The sequence below is a fragment of the Corylus avellana genome, chromosome ca10 (genome assembly GCF_901000735.1).
Source record: "Corylus avellana chromosome ca10, CavTom2PMs-1.0".
Classification (NCBI taxonomy): Eukaryota; Viridiplantae; Streptophyta; class Magnoliopsida; order Fagales; family Betulaceae; genus Corylus; species Corylus avellana.
In genome coordinates, this window is record NC_081550.1 from 5,643,267 (window position 1) to 5,661,495 (window position 18,229).

General features: G+C 35.7%; 1 protein-coding gene across 1 annotated transcript in view; it reads right to left on the reverse strand.

The window, feature by feature from the left end:
• The window catches only part of LOC132163250 (DNA polymerase epsilon catalytic subunit A-like), a 43,349-nt gene that overhangs the window by 12,433 nt on the left and 12,687 nt on the right, over positions 1-18,229 (reverse strand). The window contains exons 16-21 of the mRNA XM_059573460.1: positions 14,810-14,928; positions 14,570-14,711; positions 14,399-14,493; positions 14,057-14,162; positions 13,890-13,969; positions 13,598-13,774 (exon numbers count right to left, since the gene is read on the reverse strand). Of these exons, the coding sequence (XP_059429443.1) occupies positions 13,598-13,774; positions 13,890-13,969; positions 14,057-14,162; positions 14,399-14,493; positions 14,570-14,711; positions 14,810-14,928 (719 nt within the window). The remainder of the gene's footprint in view (positions 1-13,597; positions 13,775-13,889; positions 13,970-14,056; positions 14,163-14,398; positions 14,494-14,569; positions 14,712-14,809; positions 14,929-18,229) is intronic.

The following is an 18,229-nucleotide window of genomic DNA, read 5'->3' on the forward strand; positions in this document are numbered from 1 at the left end:
TGGATTAAGTGCAGGAGAAGGTTGGAGTCCTTGAAACAGGGAATGGAGAATAGAAAAAAGGATGAGCCTGTTGGAGGTTCGACTGCCAAAAGATGGTCTTTTTGGTGAAGTGTTCAAGAGGCTTTTCTTCGGTATGATTATTGGACATGCTCAGCACAGCCTGGAACAGAAACATACACCAAGCTCTTAGTAAGCTGACTGTGTTCAGAGTTGGAGTTTATTATGTCATAATTAGCCATCTAGGACATTCGAGTTGGACGTGTTTTGGTGCTAAATAATGCATGAATATCATGAAGTTCTGTTTTATTACTGCAAGTCTGTGAAAGGGTATTGCCTTCAAAAAGCAACAGGTATATATGAATAGCCAGTGTAAATTAGCATATCTTTATGAAGAAAATGGAGATTTCCTTTGTTTCTCTATGTTGAAATTTTCTCACCGAGGTAACGAGAAGCACATTGCCTCTCATTAGCAACCTGTGGATGAACATCAATCTTGTTCCGTTGAATGACAAGACTTAAACATAATAACAGTTATAAAAAAATATTTTCGAGTAAGAATAATTATAAGGCTATTTTTTTCTCTCTATTAGAACCAGTGCATGGGCTCTACTGAATTTGAACTCTTCAATATTCAGTTATTCACAAGCTGCAACTTCATAGTCAAGGATTGTACACCATGTACACATATTTCATTGATGAATGAATCATTTCAAAGTCATGTACAGCTTTCTGATATCTTACACGATTACACCAAAACACTATACAATTAAATTAACCAGGATCTCCTCTAGCCATCCCTCTCTGCCTCTTCCTCTGGAAACCCAGAAGGAAAAAGTGGGGTTAAACCTAATATTATAATTTTAATCTCTGCCATTTCAGTTATCTTTTGTCACGAATCTAAACGAGCATATAGAAAAGCAAAGGAGAACAGTTATCGAAGTTCTAAAATCCATGAGGTACACTCTTGGAGAAGTTGAAATTTCTGATGAATAGCAATGTTCAAGAAAACCTGCATCTTACTCCGGAACTCACTCAAATCTTCTTTGCACCTAAATGAGCCAGCGCATGCACATTGCTCGGCTAAATGTGCAGCTTTCACCTGTTGGCACCGAAGGCACACCAGATCCTGCAAGTGGTAGAGACGTTCTCTCTGTCGTACGATTTGAAGAAGAGCATTCTGCATGATCTCACCATCATAAGGCTGGCCACATTGTGGCACAGCACAGCGCCACTCCTGAGCCAGTAAAGCTGAGTCACGGCATAAGTCCAGGTCTCTGCAGTCGTTGCAGTAGCTATCCAGAAAAATGATAAATAGTAAGTGAATCGTTTGAACCTCGAAAAGGTTAAATATGATAATTGGATCCGAGGGATTAAAAGAGAATGAAAAGAAAAGAACAAAAAAAGTTTTAACTGAGTACATTTTGAGTGTACTAAAAAAGATTTTTTGGAACCTTCTAAGAAAACCTCTTACCTGCAAATGACATTTGGTAAGATGAAGGATGGGCAAGGATCATGAAACTCAGCTTCTGGAGCAAACTCTCTCACATGTACATATTTTAACAGATTCTTTCTCATGACCTGTAGAATAGGGGCACAAGAACAAACTATTACGTCACTGACCAAGCAGACCCATATAGGACATTTCTACCAGTTACACTTTTCAGAAAGAGTTGATCCTCTGAAGATGAAAGTACAGAAGAGTTCAGTTGCAAATGAAATAAAGTTAAGAAGATATTCCGGCAAAATCTGAAGCTTGCATGAGAAAAGAAAATTCCAATAGTTTCAACATCATATGCATGTGTATTGATATATGATTACTGTTTTGTTGTTTGTATATACCAACTAATCAGAAGAGGTTACCGGAATCAGATTCCTCAATTTTTAACATCTAGAGCAGTCTCTCATTCAATTGTCAACTCGCCAGCGAGCATGCAAATTGTTTTTAAAATAATTATTATATGAGGCAGTATGAGGAATTGCATTGACTACATGACAAATGCCTACGTTAGAATTATTTAGTTTCACGACTAGTGGCTGTGACCATTAGTTGATCTGTCTGACATTTTTATTTTTTTTTAATAAGAAAGGAAATGACATTTTAATTTATATAGATACTTCACAGCAATCCCATCATGAAATAGGCTGTCCATGACCAAACTGATGAAAACATATCAAATTTTACCATTAGAGCTTTTAAGTGATGCAATAGTTGTCAAAATTCCTCGTTGAGTACAACCTTGTCAAAACCAGAATTCCAGACAAGATATTGGGGTCAAATATATAAGACAATTAAAACAGTTTTGATAAAATAAAATAAAAAATTATAAAATCTCCAAATGAGCTAAGTACTAGAAAAACAAATTCAGTCAAGGATCCAAGGAAAAACCAAATAAGCAGGCATACATGAAAATAATATGAACAAAAAAAATTAGGTACGGCTTAATACTTTTTCTATAAAGCAATAACTTCTAGAAATTGGAGAGCACTCCAACAGGAAAAATACCAAGATTTAAAAGGGTAAAAGAAATAGAGAACAGATAAACCCACAAATCACTAGATGAACCATCTAATTACTAGGTTTCTTTGCAAATATGAAGATGTCAAGCATACTGCAGAAATGTTCCGTTGCATCAGACTTAGCATGATGCTTTGAGTCGGAAAATGATTTACAGAATATGGTGCCAAATGAACAAGTATTACCAGAACATCATGTTGAACATTTTGGTCTAGGGCCAGAACAGCACAGACATGCTTAATGAACTCGAGCGCAGCATCCCCTTTGTGGATTTTATCAGTGACTTGTGGGAGCCCGGAAGATATATGCTGGTCATTTTCAGTTCTGTTCATCCCCTTCATATGAAGAATGGTATCGCGAACAATACCCAGAAGTTTGTCTGTGAAGTAAGAGCTGATCTATAGAATGTCAATAAGAAAACAAAAAACAAATTAGTATTTACGCACAATGAGGAATCAAAAAGTCATACAACCTTAGGCTATTAACATTGTCATTCATACCTGCCCTTTAAGATATTCTGTCATATGTGATTCGAAACTCTCAGCAGCTGTAACAGTTACCGATGGGGTGCATGAGTTGCCATCTGGCAAAGAGGTTCTTATTGCAGCTTGCTTTCGTGCATAGCTCCAGGGAATATACATAAACTGAGAGACAATAAAAACAAAATGGTCCTGCAGGAAGCACAGAAGATGATTTAACCACTCAGCATCTGGAAGATGAATCCCCTAAAAGTATAAATTTGTATGATAGTGACATTTAACTAATAGAACTGAAGCATTAGTTTATTAATCTACTAGTTTGCCTTTCATTGGACCGCAAAAACATTACTGAGAAACTTGCCTGAATTTTCTTGGGTAAGTATTCAGCAATATTCCAGCTCGACACAATATCCACTTCAGATTCCTCGTGTATGATATCATCAGCTTTGGCCGGAATTCCACCATAATTATACTATTAAACATTAAAGCAACATGGGTTAATAGGAATAGAGTTCTCTAATGAACATTTATGAACACAAATGATCTTAATAGCCAAAGCACCATAACATCTCCATGTCTCAAATCCCATGCTTTTTCCCTAATCAGTTCTCAACTCAACGCTCTCGCAACTAACTTTGGAAGATTTTTTTATAATGCCAGGTGTCAAAGATTAAGGCATAACGTGTCAACAGAGGGATAGCAATATGTTCAATGCCACTATAAAACAATACTTCAAGATTAAAGTCTCTGACACTTATAGTACCCTAGACGGGGCTTTGTCTTCTTACTGTGTTCCAGCATCGGGTTTGTGCTTTAGTAATATAGTAGATACAGTGAACCCTCTAATTCTCAAAAGTTCAAGATTGTATCCACTCTCGAATTCATGAGAGCTTCCAATGAGATGACAGACGTTTTCTTTTTTCTTTCTTTATATTCTTATAATTTGTAATTAGTTTTATTAGGGGAAAGTTCACAATTTCCTCAAACTACACACTCCACTGACATATGTCCTCCCCTCAAAATTACTTCTGGGAAAATTGACAATGTCCTCCCAATGACAATTAATAATTTTAATATATATATATATATATATATATTTTAAAACTTAAACTATTTTATATATATTTTAAAACTTAAAACTATTTTTTAAAAAATAAAAATAAAACCAGGATGTGAAAATTAAAACTATTTTTTATTTTTGAATTTATTGGAGTATTTTTGTCTAATTGAAAGAAATTTAAAAGACATTTTTGTCCTTTTTTTTGGCCTTAGGGGAACATTATCAATGTTTTGATAGTTTAGGGAGGGCATTGTCGCATTTAAAAGTTTGGGAGAGACATTGTCAATTGAGTGGTGGTTTGAGAGGGGTATATGGACTTTTTCCTTTTTATTAAAATGTTTACACCAACATAAGGATCTTCATATTTAAGTCTAGAAACAGTACTGACCCATCCCCAAACAGATACGGACATCAACACATGACTGTAAATGCTTGTATTTAACTCAGGCTCATGCAACCTTAAGCCTAGCCAATTCTACCAATTTCAAGCCAAGGTAAACAATCCGTCAGTTGTAGCTTTACCAATTTCTGTATCAGTGCCTCAAATGCCTCCTAACATGACTACTTTATGCAAATTATTGATGGTGTTCCAAAATTATGAATGTCAAAATATAATGTGAACTCTCCAGTGACATGGACACTTACAGAAGATATTAGAAATACTGAGGTCTAATACTTTAAACTTAGCAAATAAAAAGCCATAAAGATCCTATGTAGTGCAAACTATGTTACAAGGAAGAGGCAAGTGACCAAACCTGATCCATGAAAAGCAGGGAATGCCAGAAGTTCTGTGGCTCAAGCTCAATCCACTCGAAAAGGTCTCTACAAATCAGCAAAGACAGAATTACAGGATGGAAGACAAGAAATAAAATAAATCTACTTGAAAATTCTTGGTTGACACCAACCTGGTTTGTATTGTTTTAAGCAAGCTATCACAGTAAGCTTTGGCAGCAGAGAGATCAAATTTGCCTGTGTCTATAATAACCTTCGAGAAGTTTGCAAAAACAATTGTGGCACCCAATTTCCGAAACTCTGCCAACAATAGTGCAAACACCTTTACCATCACCTGCAGATATTAAGTACAATCAAAAGAATTCATATATCAGTTGACCAGGCCTGCTTTCAGATATAAATTCTCATATTAAATGAATCACCGCATCCTAAAAGGCACAACAATTATGAGAAGGTTACTTGTCTATGAAATCATTTTTCTTTCTTCTTTTTTTCTCTTTTTCTTTATAAGTAGAAAAGAATTTAAGTCGTTATCAAAATTTCCCATTACTTTCTATAAGAGGAATACAAGAGAGTTTGATAAGAGAAGGAAGAAAATTAAGACACAAGAATGAATTAGAGCAACTTCTAGCTCTATTTGCACCCTAGACATGATCCAACAAGTATTTACCTTGTGAAGTATGCGGTGAAGAGCTGGGTCATGAAGTTTTGATTGTGGACTGAAATATAAAAGGGAAATCAGTAAAAATTTGTGCCAAAAACAAAAAGTATTCAAATCAAAATTAAAATTCTGCAACCTGCAGAGCCATCGATATAGATGTTGCAATATTGCATCAGCGTATACATTTCCAAATGTGACTGCATCAGCAAGGCACCTTTGGATCAATTGTTTCAGAACACGGAATGCAGGTGCACATGAGGTATCCTCATCAATGCCACCCTGTTCATTTAGAACATGTGCTCCAGAATTCATCTCCTGGTCATATCCAAACAAAGCACCACCTTCCATTTCATTCACTTGGTTGCTTTTCAAAAGACCATTTACAGCTAGGTGATGAATCTTTAGCTCCACAGTTATTTTTCTATATGCGCCAGGATATGTAAGGACTGGTTGATGGACTTCATCAGCAAAACAGGTATCTTCTTCATTAATGCCTCCCAGATCTGGAACACCATCATCAGATATCCAAAGTAACTGTTGCTGCTCACGTAATGCTCTTGAAAAGAAGATATCTGCTGTAAAAATGAGCCAGTCAAGTTCAAAATTCCCTACTGGTACATGGGCATATCTTGAGAGAGAGATTCTCTCATTCAACCACAGGGAGGATGCTGCACACCGTTGCATTCCAATTTTTGCAGCCACTTGTTGCCACCCAAGAACCTGATAGTGACTATCACGAGCATTGGAAGGAATGTTCACACATGGGAAATCATCTAGAGCTCGTATGCCTAACTTCATTGATTGAGCATTTGGGCATTCAATAACAGCAATTGTAGGCCCATGATGTTCATGTTTGTGCTCATTTATTGCTCTTTGCAAAATCTTTTCAGCATCCTTGACATAGCCAACATAATCCACCTTGACAATGACACCATTACTGGGAGGAGGTGGTTCAACAGAAACAGCTTGGCAAGCTTCACGGAATTGTTTCTCAAGAAATGACGGTGATAAATCTTTATTTTGATAAGGATTAACCACCAAAACAGATATTGTTCTTGATGCAGGAAAATACCCAATATAGATAGCTCGGCCTTCAGAGATGCTGTGATACAAGTAAAAGAAAGAGATAGATTGTTCCAGATAAGAACATTCTGTTGTAGTTTTCATGTGAAGTTCACTCAGACTCCAGCCATCCTGAACATTTCGTTTCTTAGCTGTTTTGTCCACCTTACATACACAACCAATCTGGAGTATAGCATTAAACTCCAATGGCACCTTTGTCTCATATATCCCCTGATAAAAGGATTGCATTTTAATCAACCCACTTAAGTAGATATTTCAAATGGAAACTGAAATTGGTAGCATATGAGCAACTCCAGCCCCACTTACAAATGAGTTCTGAACTTTTCTATTTTAACCCTTAGAAGTGGAACTTCTTAGAAACTTTATTTCAAGTTACACGCGCACACACACATAGTATTTATATACATTCATTACACACACACGCACGCGTGCACACAAACCCACTCATATACACACAAATACACGTCTATATCAAGAGTCACAATTACAATAAGTCAAGCTATATCTATTACATTATGAAGAGAATCCCTTTTTATCTTTTTATGTACTTTACATGTTCTCATTACAAAGAAAATAATACTATAAAAAATAATAAGAATGAAGTTATACGAGTCAAGCCAAGTTTATACAAATTCAGCTTGTTTAATAATGAGCCTAATCTTGTGTTCAAAGGTCGACTCATTTATTAAATGAATTGAGACCGAGTCGAGTCTATTCAAGCTGAGTCTATTCGTGAGCGGCTTTGTTCGTTTACAGCCCTAGTTTCAACCAATAAGTTCACTAGAGGTTCTAATTTCTGTATTCACATTTCATAACTAAGATGGATATTCACAGGATCCTTAGAAACTAGCATTGTGGGGGACAAGAGTAATAAGTCATATAAAATTACATAACATACAGTAACCAAAACTCACTCACAAGTTTAGCACAGTTAGGAAATCTTTTGTAGAAGTTTATCCTATTATGCCTTCCCGAGGTTTCTAAAAATAAAAAGCAAAAGAAATTGCATATGATGCCTCTATCACACCTTAAAGAGTTCTTAAGGTCATCTTAAACACAACTAGGCGGAACTTGCTGGACTTCTTGGTGCCTGATTACGGATTGCAACTTGCATAATGGATAATAAAGTCATAAGTGGTACTCATAAGTCTAAAATTTGAGGAAACTTCACTTACACCCCTCAAAGTATAAGCGGTTTTGTAATCATAACCTTGAAGTTTAAAAATTTGCAATGTCGGTATCCCATGTTTCAATCCCTTTTAATTTCACCCATTTTTTGTTAAAATGTCCAAAATGCCCCTTGTTTTCTAAAAAAATGAAACAAGAAAAAGGTTTAAAATTCTGGTGACCCACAGCTGGCCGTGGGTCAATACAAGCTCTTTTTTTTTTGAATTTTCACTTCTTTTTTTTTTTTTTCTTAAAAAATGGGGCATTTTGGGCATTTTAACAAAAAATGTGAAATTGAAAAGAGCTAAAACATAACACCGACATTGAAAATTTTTAAACTTTGAGGTGATGTCAACATAAGTTGTACCTTGTTTTTTCTTTTGCTAGCTCAAGGACAGTGTTAAGTGCTAATAAATTTGAAGTTGCAGCAATACATTATATGTTGAAACAGTAATGTTAGTTTGCCATCTGCAAACAAAACACCCCACATTGCTGTTAATGCACAATCAGAAAACATTAAACCACAAACCATATAGGAGATTTCCTAACATATGTCCATTGATTTGTAGCCAACATGATAATGCAAGTACAATTACCATGAAACAGAAGTTTTAGAAACTTGTGACATTTACAATAGATGACAACTAGTAATATAACAAATCATGCACAGGGTACACAAACAAGAACTATAAATGATTATTTTATTTTATTTTATTTCATTTCTGAAATGATAAGTATACACGGATTAGGGTATGCTGACCTCAACTTCAGGGTCTGCAAGGAGGGCTGCAAGCTTTTTGCTATATTTTCTAAATTGATCTTCGTTGATGATAACCTATTAAAATTCATCAAAGAGGAAGAAAATTAAACCACAAATACCATGCAAATGAAAAAAAAAAAAAAAAGGTAAAAGGACCATCGTTATAACTTTAAAAGCCATAACACCAGACATACCTCGTACAAGTTATAGCTATGCCTTCCATGAGGAAGAATCTTGTTTACACGCCTTCCCAGAAATTCTTCTGTTACAGGTGCTTTTGAGTTGAGGTAAAATACTCTAGAAACAGTCATAGGAATCTTAAGCATGATTCCTTCTACAGCAACCCAGGCAAAAAATTGGCCATTCTCTGAACTTGGAACTAGCTGTATAATCTGAATGAGAGAAAGATGAGCTTAAGCTTTCAAATACTAATCATTTCATCCAAGTTTCAAGTGTTCAAAATGAACTTAAATCACATTACCTGCCAGTGGCAGCGTGTTAGGGCTACTTCAGGCCTCCTAAAGTATGAACTGACACCAGATCTGCCCTGAGTATCTTTCTGATTTATCCCACTACCCAGCAGTTCAGAAACACCATTACCACGGAGTGGAGTCCGTGAATTGCTCAATCTGTCAAGGTCACAGACATTTAACTAAGTAGTAGATATTAACGCCTTCGGGTAAAATATATCTAAGCTTACATAAGGAGACACCCACATCGCAGAAGGTCGAATAAAGATTAAGGGCCAGTAATGTTTTTCCTATGAAATTTGGATGGTTATAATCACATACAATCTAAGCCACAAATCAGTCATTTGGAAGGCCACCAAAAAGTGGAGAATAGATAAGTTTGACCTTTCAGTTAAATTATTATATGCCAAACACAAATGGAAATTCTATTTCATTTCATAAATAATTTTATCTAAAACTCTGGTTACTTGAACGCTGTTTATTTGATCTATTGTAAGGAAGAAAACTCAAAATAGAAGATAATCTACTATGCAAATCTCTAAATCTGTATGAACAACATTTTGTACCATATCTCAACCTGTATGGAAATTTTCCAAGACATCAAAATGAGCTTTTATGTGTAGGTAACAAAGAACGTACCTTTGCCTCTTCCTCCTCTCCAAATTATCTTTCCACTTTCTTTTCTTCAGTTCAAGCCATCCCCGATAATCAACATTTCTGTCAATATTTTCAGAAGAGCGAGCATTTTCTTGTAACGGTAGAGACTCTTGAAGCACATTTTCACTATGATCAGTTTGTTGTTGCAGGGAGCCTACTTGGCCATTTGTCTTGGCCGAATGTTGTCCATTATTAACTTCGTAGGTACGAACAATAGGTCTAGGTCCATTTATAGAACTGCTGCTTTTGTTTCGGAAGTCTTCCAAATCTTCGACAATTTTTTCATTCATCAAACTATTGGTTTCAACAGCATCAATATTCTTTTTTAACAAACCATTCCTGTTCAATGAGCTGAACATATCAACTAATTTGCGTTGTCGAAACTTGTCCTCCTTCTCACGAACCTTTTTATGCAGCCAATCAGGATGGACTACCCTAGGAACAGGATTCACAACCTGAAGAATTGAAATCATCAAACAGAAGGCACACAAAAGAGAAAGGGAGGTAGATAACTTTGATGAATAACAAAGAACCAACAAAACCTTTTGCATTGCTGCAGGAATGGTAATAATTTTCTGAATTGATGAACTAAGCCTCTGCTTGTAATAAGACCAGTCAATAATGGATCGAATGCCAACATCTGATGAAATCTTGCACCATTTCCGGACATAAAACTTCATTATCTCTGCAAGTTTGAAGACGTGCCTGCTTTCTTTAGTAAATAAACAGCAAGAAATGAAATTCAAGAAAACCATGGCAGAACTTTACCAGCATCAGTTTCAAATATTGCAACAGGAACAGCACGCTCACTTACAGGTGTTCCCTACTCACATAACAGAAAAACAATCCTCCAATTAAAATAACCCCACAAAATAAAAGAAAGAAGAAAAAAAGGAGACTTGAAAAATTAAAAATAATTTTATTTTTTGATAAATATGCTGTGTATTAGAATACCAGTAACTGAAATAGCAAAGCGAGATGAAATAAGCACATCAGTAATCCATATCACTGAGAGAATCTACGAGAAGTAACAACATCATCTAATGAGTAGTCCTTCCAAACTTTTTAGGAAATAAGTAATGTATAAAACAAATGGTGTAAGCTAAAGAAAACAACAGATGAGAAAAAATAGTTTATGTTTATGACATAACTATTATAAGACACATGGAATCTCTCCTTAAGAAGTCATAACGAAAAAGAAAGAAAACCTTGAGAGAAAGAACATGTAGCAGAATGGACAATAACTATCAGGTTCAAATTTGTGATATTGGAATCTTGAGGGCATCTTTTTCCTACTTACCAAGAATCTTCCTATGTATCTGCTATCTAATACATCCTCACCTGGTATGGGAAATTAAAGCGACTTTGTTTCTGATGTATCCAGACTTGTATAAGCATGAGAAGCTTAAGAAATTGGCATGTGCAGCATTTAACAAAGCTAACTAACCTAACTCTCACAGGGCAAACTTAAAAGAAGAAGATGATTATGATGATAGCTGAAAGTTTCCATCAAATTAAGTTAAAGTACACTTCAGTGAGAACCAATAGACCATACAAGAGAATGAGATAAAGGATGTATTATCGAGTGATTGATTTACTAGCCTCGATGAAGTAGAATTTTTACATGATGCGTAGAATATGATAGCTCAAGTGAGTGTACCAGTGAAGTTGCAAAATAGCAACTAAAATCAAGCTCAGAATTCCAAATAATTTTTGTTGTGGTCAGAAGCATGAAAGACGATGAGTCAAAAAAGTAGTTGAAAACACTCAGGCAAAGAGAAGTTTGTGGCCCAAATAGTGATGTTTCTGATGGTGACAAGGGCAGAAAAGCAATTATGATGGGATAAATCATGTTGGCTTTGCTGCCACAGTTGCTGATGATTCATGAGGCCCTGAAGAGTACAAAATTGCTCTTTCATTATTCCACTTGGAACGATTTTCACAGAAAATCCCATCTCAGTAGTGCAAAATAGATCAGCTACCCATATTGGGTGAAAGTCAACACAAGGCACAGAATGCCAGATCGACTATCATGATACCCTTCTAGAGCTGGTATAACATAGCCCCTGGTATTTTACCTAAACACTCCAGAAAGAAGGAACTGACAAATAACCTTCCCTCATTGTTTTACTGCCAGTGAGGACTGTACATTTATGCACTATCAGGCAACATAATCAATTTTGGGGACAATATAGACACTGTATTGCTATTATATTGACTTCACTACAGCAATAAATTCTGGAAGACTTTATTTGCAATGATACTCATCTAAACAAAACTCTAAATCCAACCAGATAATGTCCGCTACTATAACCTTTTCCCAAGGATATAAACTATTTTTTTAAAACTTTTATTATGTATGGATGCATACTACCCATACTGAAACCTATTCCTGATTGTTCACTTGATTTTGCAGACAATGACCCTATGATATCAGAAGATAAGAAAGTTCATAGGCTAAGTACACACCACATAAAAGGATCCATAATGCATCCATTTCCAGTGCTAAAATCAAGAACATACTTTAGGTTCACATGCAACGACATACTGGCAGCGGAGTCCCTTATCTTTAACCATTGTATCACCAAGAAAATCAGCAAGGCGTCTTGCTGTGGTCACTGCACATGACTTTTGTTCACCATAGTCAACTAAGGACTTGCTCATAGTGCTTGATTCTGATATGTAATCAAGCAGCTCACTGTCCACAACATCCTTTCCTTGATTCTGAGAGAAGAAACAAAAGAAAATAAAGGAAAAAAAAAAACTGAGCAATCCCTGACTGAAACCTGAAATAATCATACAACTTTGAACATCCTCAATTATCAATAAAATAAAAGGAGAGAAAAAAAGGGTTCTACAAGTAACCCCAGAGCTATACTTTAAACGCAGCAACATGTGATACTAAAAAACAATACATCAAATTGTTTGCGTACATCAAGAAGATCAAGCCAGCGGTTTGCGACAGAAGCTACAGCTGAATAGCATTCCTCTAGGGTGGATCCATGGAGAAACTTATCGAAGAGCTCAGCCTGCAAATAAGAAAGTATTTTACATATAGAAGAAGACAATCTGGAAAAAGTTATGTCAAATAGATCTAAAGTGACTACTAAAATGAACATAGTGTTGGTTCTTTTTTCTTTTCAGTCTGTAGAAAAAGTTGGCTGCATACAGCATCAACAAAGGTCTCTCATGATAAACCACAGTGAAGAAGAAACAAGCCCCACTCTATAGCAGGTAACAAGTGGGGGCATATTAAAATAAGAGATTACCTGGAAAACTTTGATGAGCTTCAGCTCACCTCTACGCTTGATCTCAAAACCTTTAAGCTCAGCAAGGGTTCCATCATCATTAAAAACAGCATAACGCTTCTTAATTAGGATTCCTTCTTCCTTAGACGCAGGAAGAATCATTGCCTACATGGAAAATTAAGCAGATGACTAACACAAATATAATGAAGAACAAATTCATAGTTAAAATCCATATTCAACATTACCTTGTATGGTCCATCCACTTCAAATTCAATTGAGCATTCACTATGAGTTTTATATATTTTGTTGATAGGATCTGATAGTGTCTGTAAAACAGTCGTTAGAACTTCAGGAAATGCTGTAGTTAACACAGGCAACCATAGTTATACACAATATATTAAGCATAAACAGAATGGCACAAAATACACCAGGAAGTAAACAATCAAGAAAAAGGTTCCAAGCTGACCTGGTATTGATCATTTGTATTGTTTCTAGCCACATCAACATTAAGCATAACACACGGATATGAGATTGTCAGCTTCTTCTTCAAGTCTCTGAAATATACATTTCCCATAAGGCAGTCAGTGTCTTTAGATATTCAACAACCATAGTCTCAAAAATCAGAATGAAAACTTGTATAATGCCGATAAATTTGGCAACAAGTGGCACAAATAAAATGAATTCAATGTAATTGATGAGGATTTTGACGCCTGCTGTATTTAATAAGTGCAATAACTATGTAAACCATGAAGGGCCAGACCATACTTGGTTTTGAAAGTAAAGTTCTCCGGAAAAGATCCAGGGAGCACACACCAGATACCATCTGTATCTAATTCAAGTGGCTTTCCAATTTTTTCAACCAACAAGCGAGCATTCTGAATTATTTTTGCTCCTGTATATGTCACTACTCCAGCCATTTCCATGGAGTACCATCTTGCACCCCTGGAAGAAAAACATGTAATAGCATCACTTGAAAGATAACACAAACATGGATGCCACTGTAACAGCAGACTGCACGTAATAAAAATTTATAACCAAATGGAAGTCACAAACTCACTTGCGCATGACATATCCATAGAACGAATTAAGTATGCACTTATGAGCAAGTTGTAATGAATCATAAAGCACTACCAAATCCTGCAATAATTATATGAGACTTGTCACTCATCATCACATATTGACTACGTTCCAATCATCCAATAAGCTTAAGCATAATAGCTGTACTTGTGCTTCCTGGATTTTTATAGAATTTCCACTAGCCTTGGCTTCTGACAACTTCCCTTTCCAAACCTTGTTAAGCCCTTTGTATTCATACCTTCTGTCCCGAAAGCTGAACAGGATCAAAAGAAAATATGACCAAGTGGAGAAAAAAAAAAGTCAGGAGTAGAGATGCATACAAAAGATTTATCTTATCTATCAATCTCACATTTATAGAATGCAGCCCTAGTAACAATTCATTTCCAAGGACTTTGTTAGCATTATCCACGCTTGTAGAACAAAGGACTGTCATTCTTGAATATTTAGCATGCATAAGTTATAACATAAAAAAAAAATTTAACTGCTCACCTACGAACAGTGTCAACATAAAATGGGTTTTCCCGCATGCAGATCCCTGCTTCTCGGAGTTCAGTAACTGGCTTGTCAAGTACCCGTTTATAAGCCTGCAAAAGACAGCAAACTTTAGTCTCTTAGGTATTACTTAAGCAAACATGTCTACTAAGACGTTGAGAAATATACCTTCTGACAGTATTTCTTCAGACGCTCTTTTAGCCTTGACTGTTGGTCTGTCTTTGGTAGGTCAAGAAAAGATTTTGACAACTGACCTTCGGCACGATCAACAAACTCTGACTCAATTTGCTTCTTCAAATGGTAATAGTCACTGAAGTTATTCAAGGTGATGTCCAAACACAATCATCAGTTAGTCTTTAACCGATACATCCATAGAAATATAGGAAGGCTAAAAGAAGAAATAAACACCTTTTCTTTGCCATGAATGTCTCTCCACGCCAAACCCATTCAAGCTTTCGTAGACAAGTTTTGCCTGGACGGTTGAAATCACATGCAGTGCAGACCTCATCTGTAACTATTGATGGTGGCTGAAATAAAACAAGAAGAAACCTGAGTATATATTGATAGCAATGCTATGTCTTCAAGGAGAGGGGGACACGATAACAACAATTTGAAGATGCTAATGGACAAAAACAAAAATATATTTTTTTTCATAAACTACGAATATAACAGCTAAGATTGGACAGGAAGAAACTGTAATACACTAATCAGGAGATAACTTTTTGACAAAGAAACAAGATAGTTATAATCAGCCACATTCCTACTGCAACGCAAAGTGATTTGACTGAAATCTAGGAAAAGAAACAGAGCCATTTCCTTTCTAAGGATAGGAAAGTCATTTTATAATGTAAAGTAAAGTGAGCCTGCAATGTCCATAATTGTTGGCAAGGATATCCAGTGAAAAGCATTAGAAGTGGTTGGGATCTGTTTCATGGTCAAAACAATATCCGTTTCGAGCTCACTCTTAATTTGATTAAGTCATTATTCTTGAAATTTTTGTACAATTAGACGACTATTACAGACAGAATCCATTTCAATTTCTTTTTGAGAATTCCTTGAGCTTTTGAACTTAAAATGCAATATTTTAGGAGATTTTCTTGTACTTTTCCTGTTTATTTGAGCTTTCTCCTTTGATTTATTAATTTATTCTGTACTTCATCAAAAAATTTGCAGTGTGGAAATTCTTATGTCATGATGTCATATACCTCATATCAAAGTGAAACACATTGCACACTTGCAATATATTTTATAAGCAGATGGCAAAAGCAAACCAAAAATACACACAAAAAAAAAAAAAAAAAAGACTGCCATCCACAAAAAGTTTAAAGCATTTATAATAGCATACCTGAAGCCTGTTTGTTAAAATAATGTTTGGATACATTGCAGCTACATCAAGATGATAAATAAGGGGGCATTCTTCACGAATAGGTTCATCTCGCAATCTGACAAGCTGCAGAGGGAGGGAATTATCCAAAAACAATTCTTCAAGCATATCTCTTTATTGATTATATGTTAACATCACTTAGGTGAAAAAATATGTGGTAAAGAATAATGTTAAGAAAATATTACAGGAATAGCATGAAGAAATAGGATTTCTAAATTGCACAATAATACATTATTTAAAAGAAATCTGATGAACGTATTTTGGACATGGGGGTAACCCCTATAACCAGAACATATATGCTTGAAATAGCATGACACAGCACCTTTTCCATTATAGCATTCTTCACTTCATCATAATTGGACACTGATTCCAAGTCCAGCTTACCCTCTACTCTTATAGCATATTGCAAATCCCGGTCAAGGTTGTTGATCAGTTGCTGTAATTCAAAATACTCCAGCGTGAATCAAGTACATTCGCAAAGCTTAAATAAAAAACTAAATAAGAATTAGGAAATCTTAATTGAGTAGCATTTGATTAGGCACATTAAGAACTATTTCTTTTTTCTTTTAAAAAAAAAAAAAAAAAGTAACAAATTCGGTAAAGCAGCTTCCAGGAAATCTTAAAAAAGGAATGAATCAACCTTGAAGGAAGTTGTTACATTGAAATATCTAGGAAGAAAAAGTATAGCATTACGAGACAAGTGATATCACAAGTTAACAATATTCAACCGGTGTGAACCACACAAAGAAGGTTACAGAACATATAGTATGCTTGTACCCATACATCATCATTTGGACCATACACACCCACAAAAGCCCATTCAAAACTATCACTAACACTTCTAAAGGAGCATGCAACCATAACATTCCCCACACAATCCTCGATCTTCTCCCCCACCCGCCTGTCCCACATTAACAATATCCCTCCAGAAGCCCCTCTCGACCCCAAGTATGACCAATCCACATGTTGACAACCCCATAAACTACACACCACATCCTTAGAAATAGACTCCAATTTAGTCTCTTGTAAACAGTATCTGCCTTCCATTCTTTAATAAGATCTCTAATCCTATACCTTTCATCCCTCTCACATTCCATGATACAATTTTAGGTTTCACTAGACATACCATGATATAATTTTGTGTGACACTTTTGTCCAAAAAACTGTGTATGATACCTGTACTTCAAATGAGCAGAGAGGTTTATACAGTTTTTTGGACAAAAGAGTCACACAAAATAGAATAAATTCGCTAGATAGTGAACTATGAATTTTATACAAAGCAAAACAAACAAAAAAGTATGAGTGTCTAGCCAGATGAGATGCTTGTATTAACAGAGATAGTTTACCAGTTTTTATCAATTTTTAGTAAAGACTAGTTTCAATGAAACCGTAATGGCAGACAATGTAGAAATAAAGGATGAGCACTAAATCAAAACAGAAGCATAAGTCATTTTAAAACTACTTAAACTGAATGTCCGCTCAATAACAGCAGTACATGAAATAGAACAAGAAATGCTATACCTCATAGGCAGATGGATCAAGGTTGAAACTAGTAGGAATATCAGATCTAAAAACTCCACTTTCAAGGCATTCCACATGGCCACCTATATATGTCTCACTCTCAAGAAGGTGACTATTGTAAAACTTCTCTGGGTCAGATTGGTGTTTGTTAGGGCAGATAACATTAGCCTTGTATGCCTGTAAAGGTAGCAAAACTACAAGTGAAACTGGGAGAAACTTAATAGCTTAATGGTGGAATAATTTGCCTTACAAAGAAGTTTAAAAGCTTCAGAATGCATGTGCACAAGAACCCACCTGAACCATAAGAAGCATTTCACAAAGGGTCCCACTACCTTTGCGTAAAACCTCATCTGGCGACATGGGTATAATAGTAGCAAGAGAGAAAATGAAGGGATGAACATAGGTCATGTACAAGTAGTAAGTTGCAACAGCATCAGAAACAGAATAGGAGGCCATCATCTGTGATAACATTTCAACAACAGAAAGTAAAAGTATTAGTAATGTTCTCAAGAAGGTAATGTACAAACAAAAAAGGAAAAGAAAGAAAAAGAGGCAAAAATCAAACAGAAGTTTCAACTGAAAATTCTACTAACAGGTAATAACAGGAGATGATGCACAACAAGGGAAAAATATTTTGACAGTGCTGACTGCCAAGAAAAAGAAGTACCATTCCTAGGCACATCAAACCTGAGACCATGACATTAGCACTTGGGTTACAGGTGTCGGATGTGTTGGGAACCAGCAACTTCCATATATATAATATGTCTTTCCATATATGTGTGTGTAGTTAAGAAAGAGCAGATGTGAGCTTTCTTGCATTTGCTGGCTTATAAATCACCATATAGACAGACCTGTCCGGTGCCTCAACCCAAAGTGCAAGAAAGGTATTTAGTAACACGTCAGTGAGGTAGCCCAAACAATAA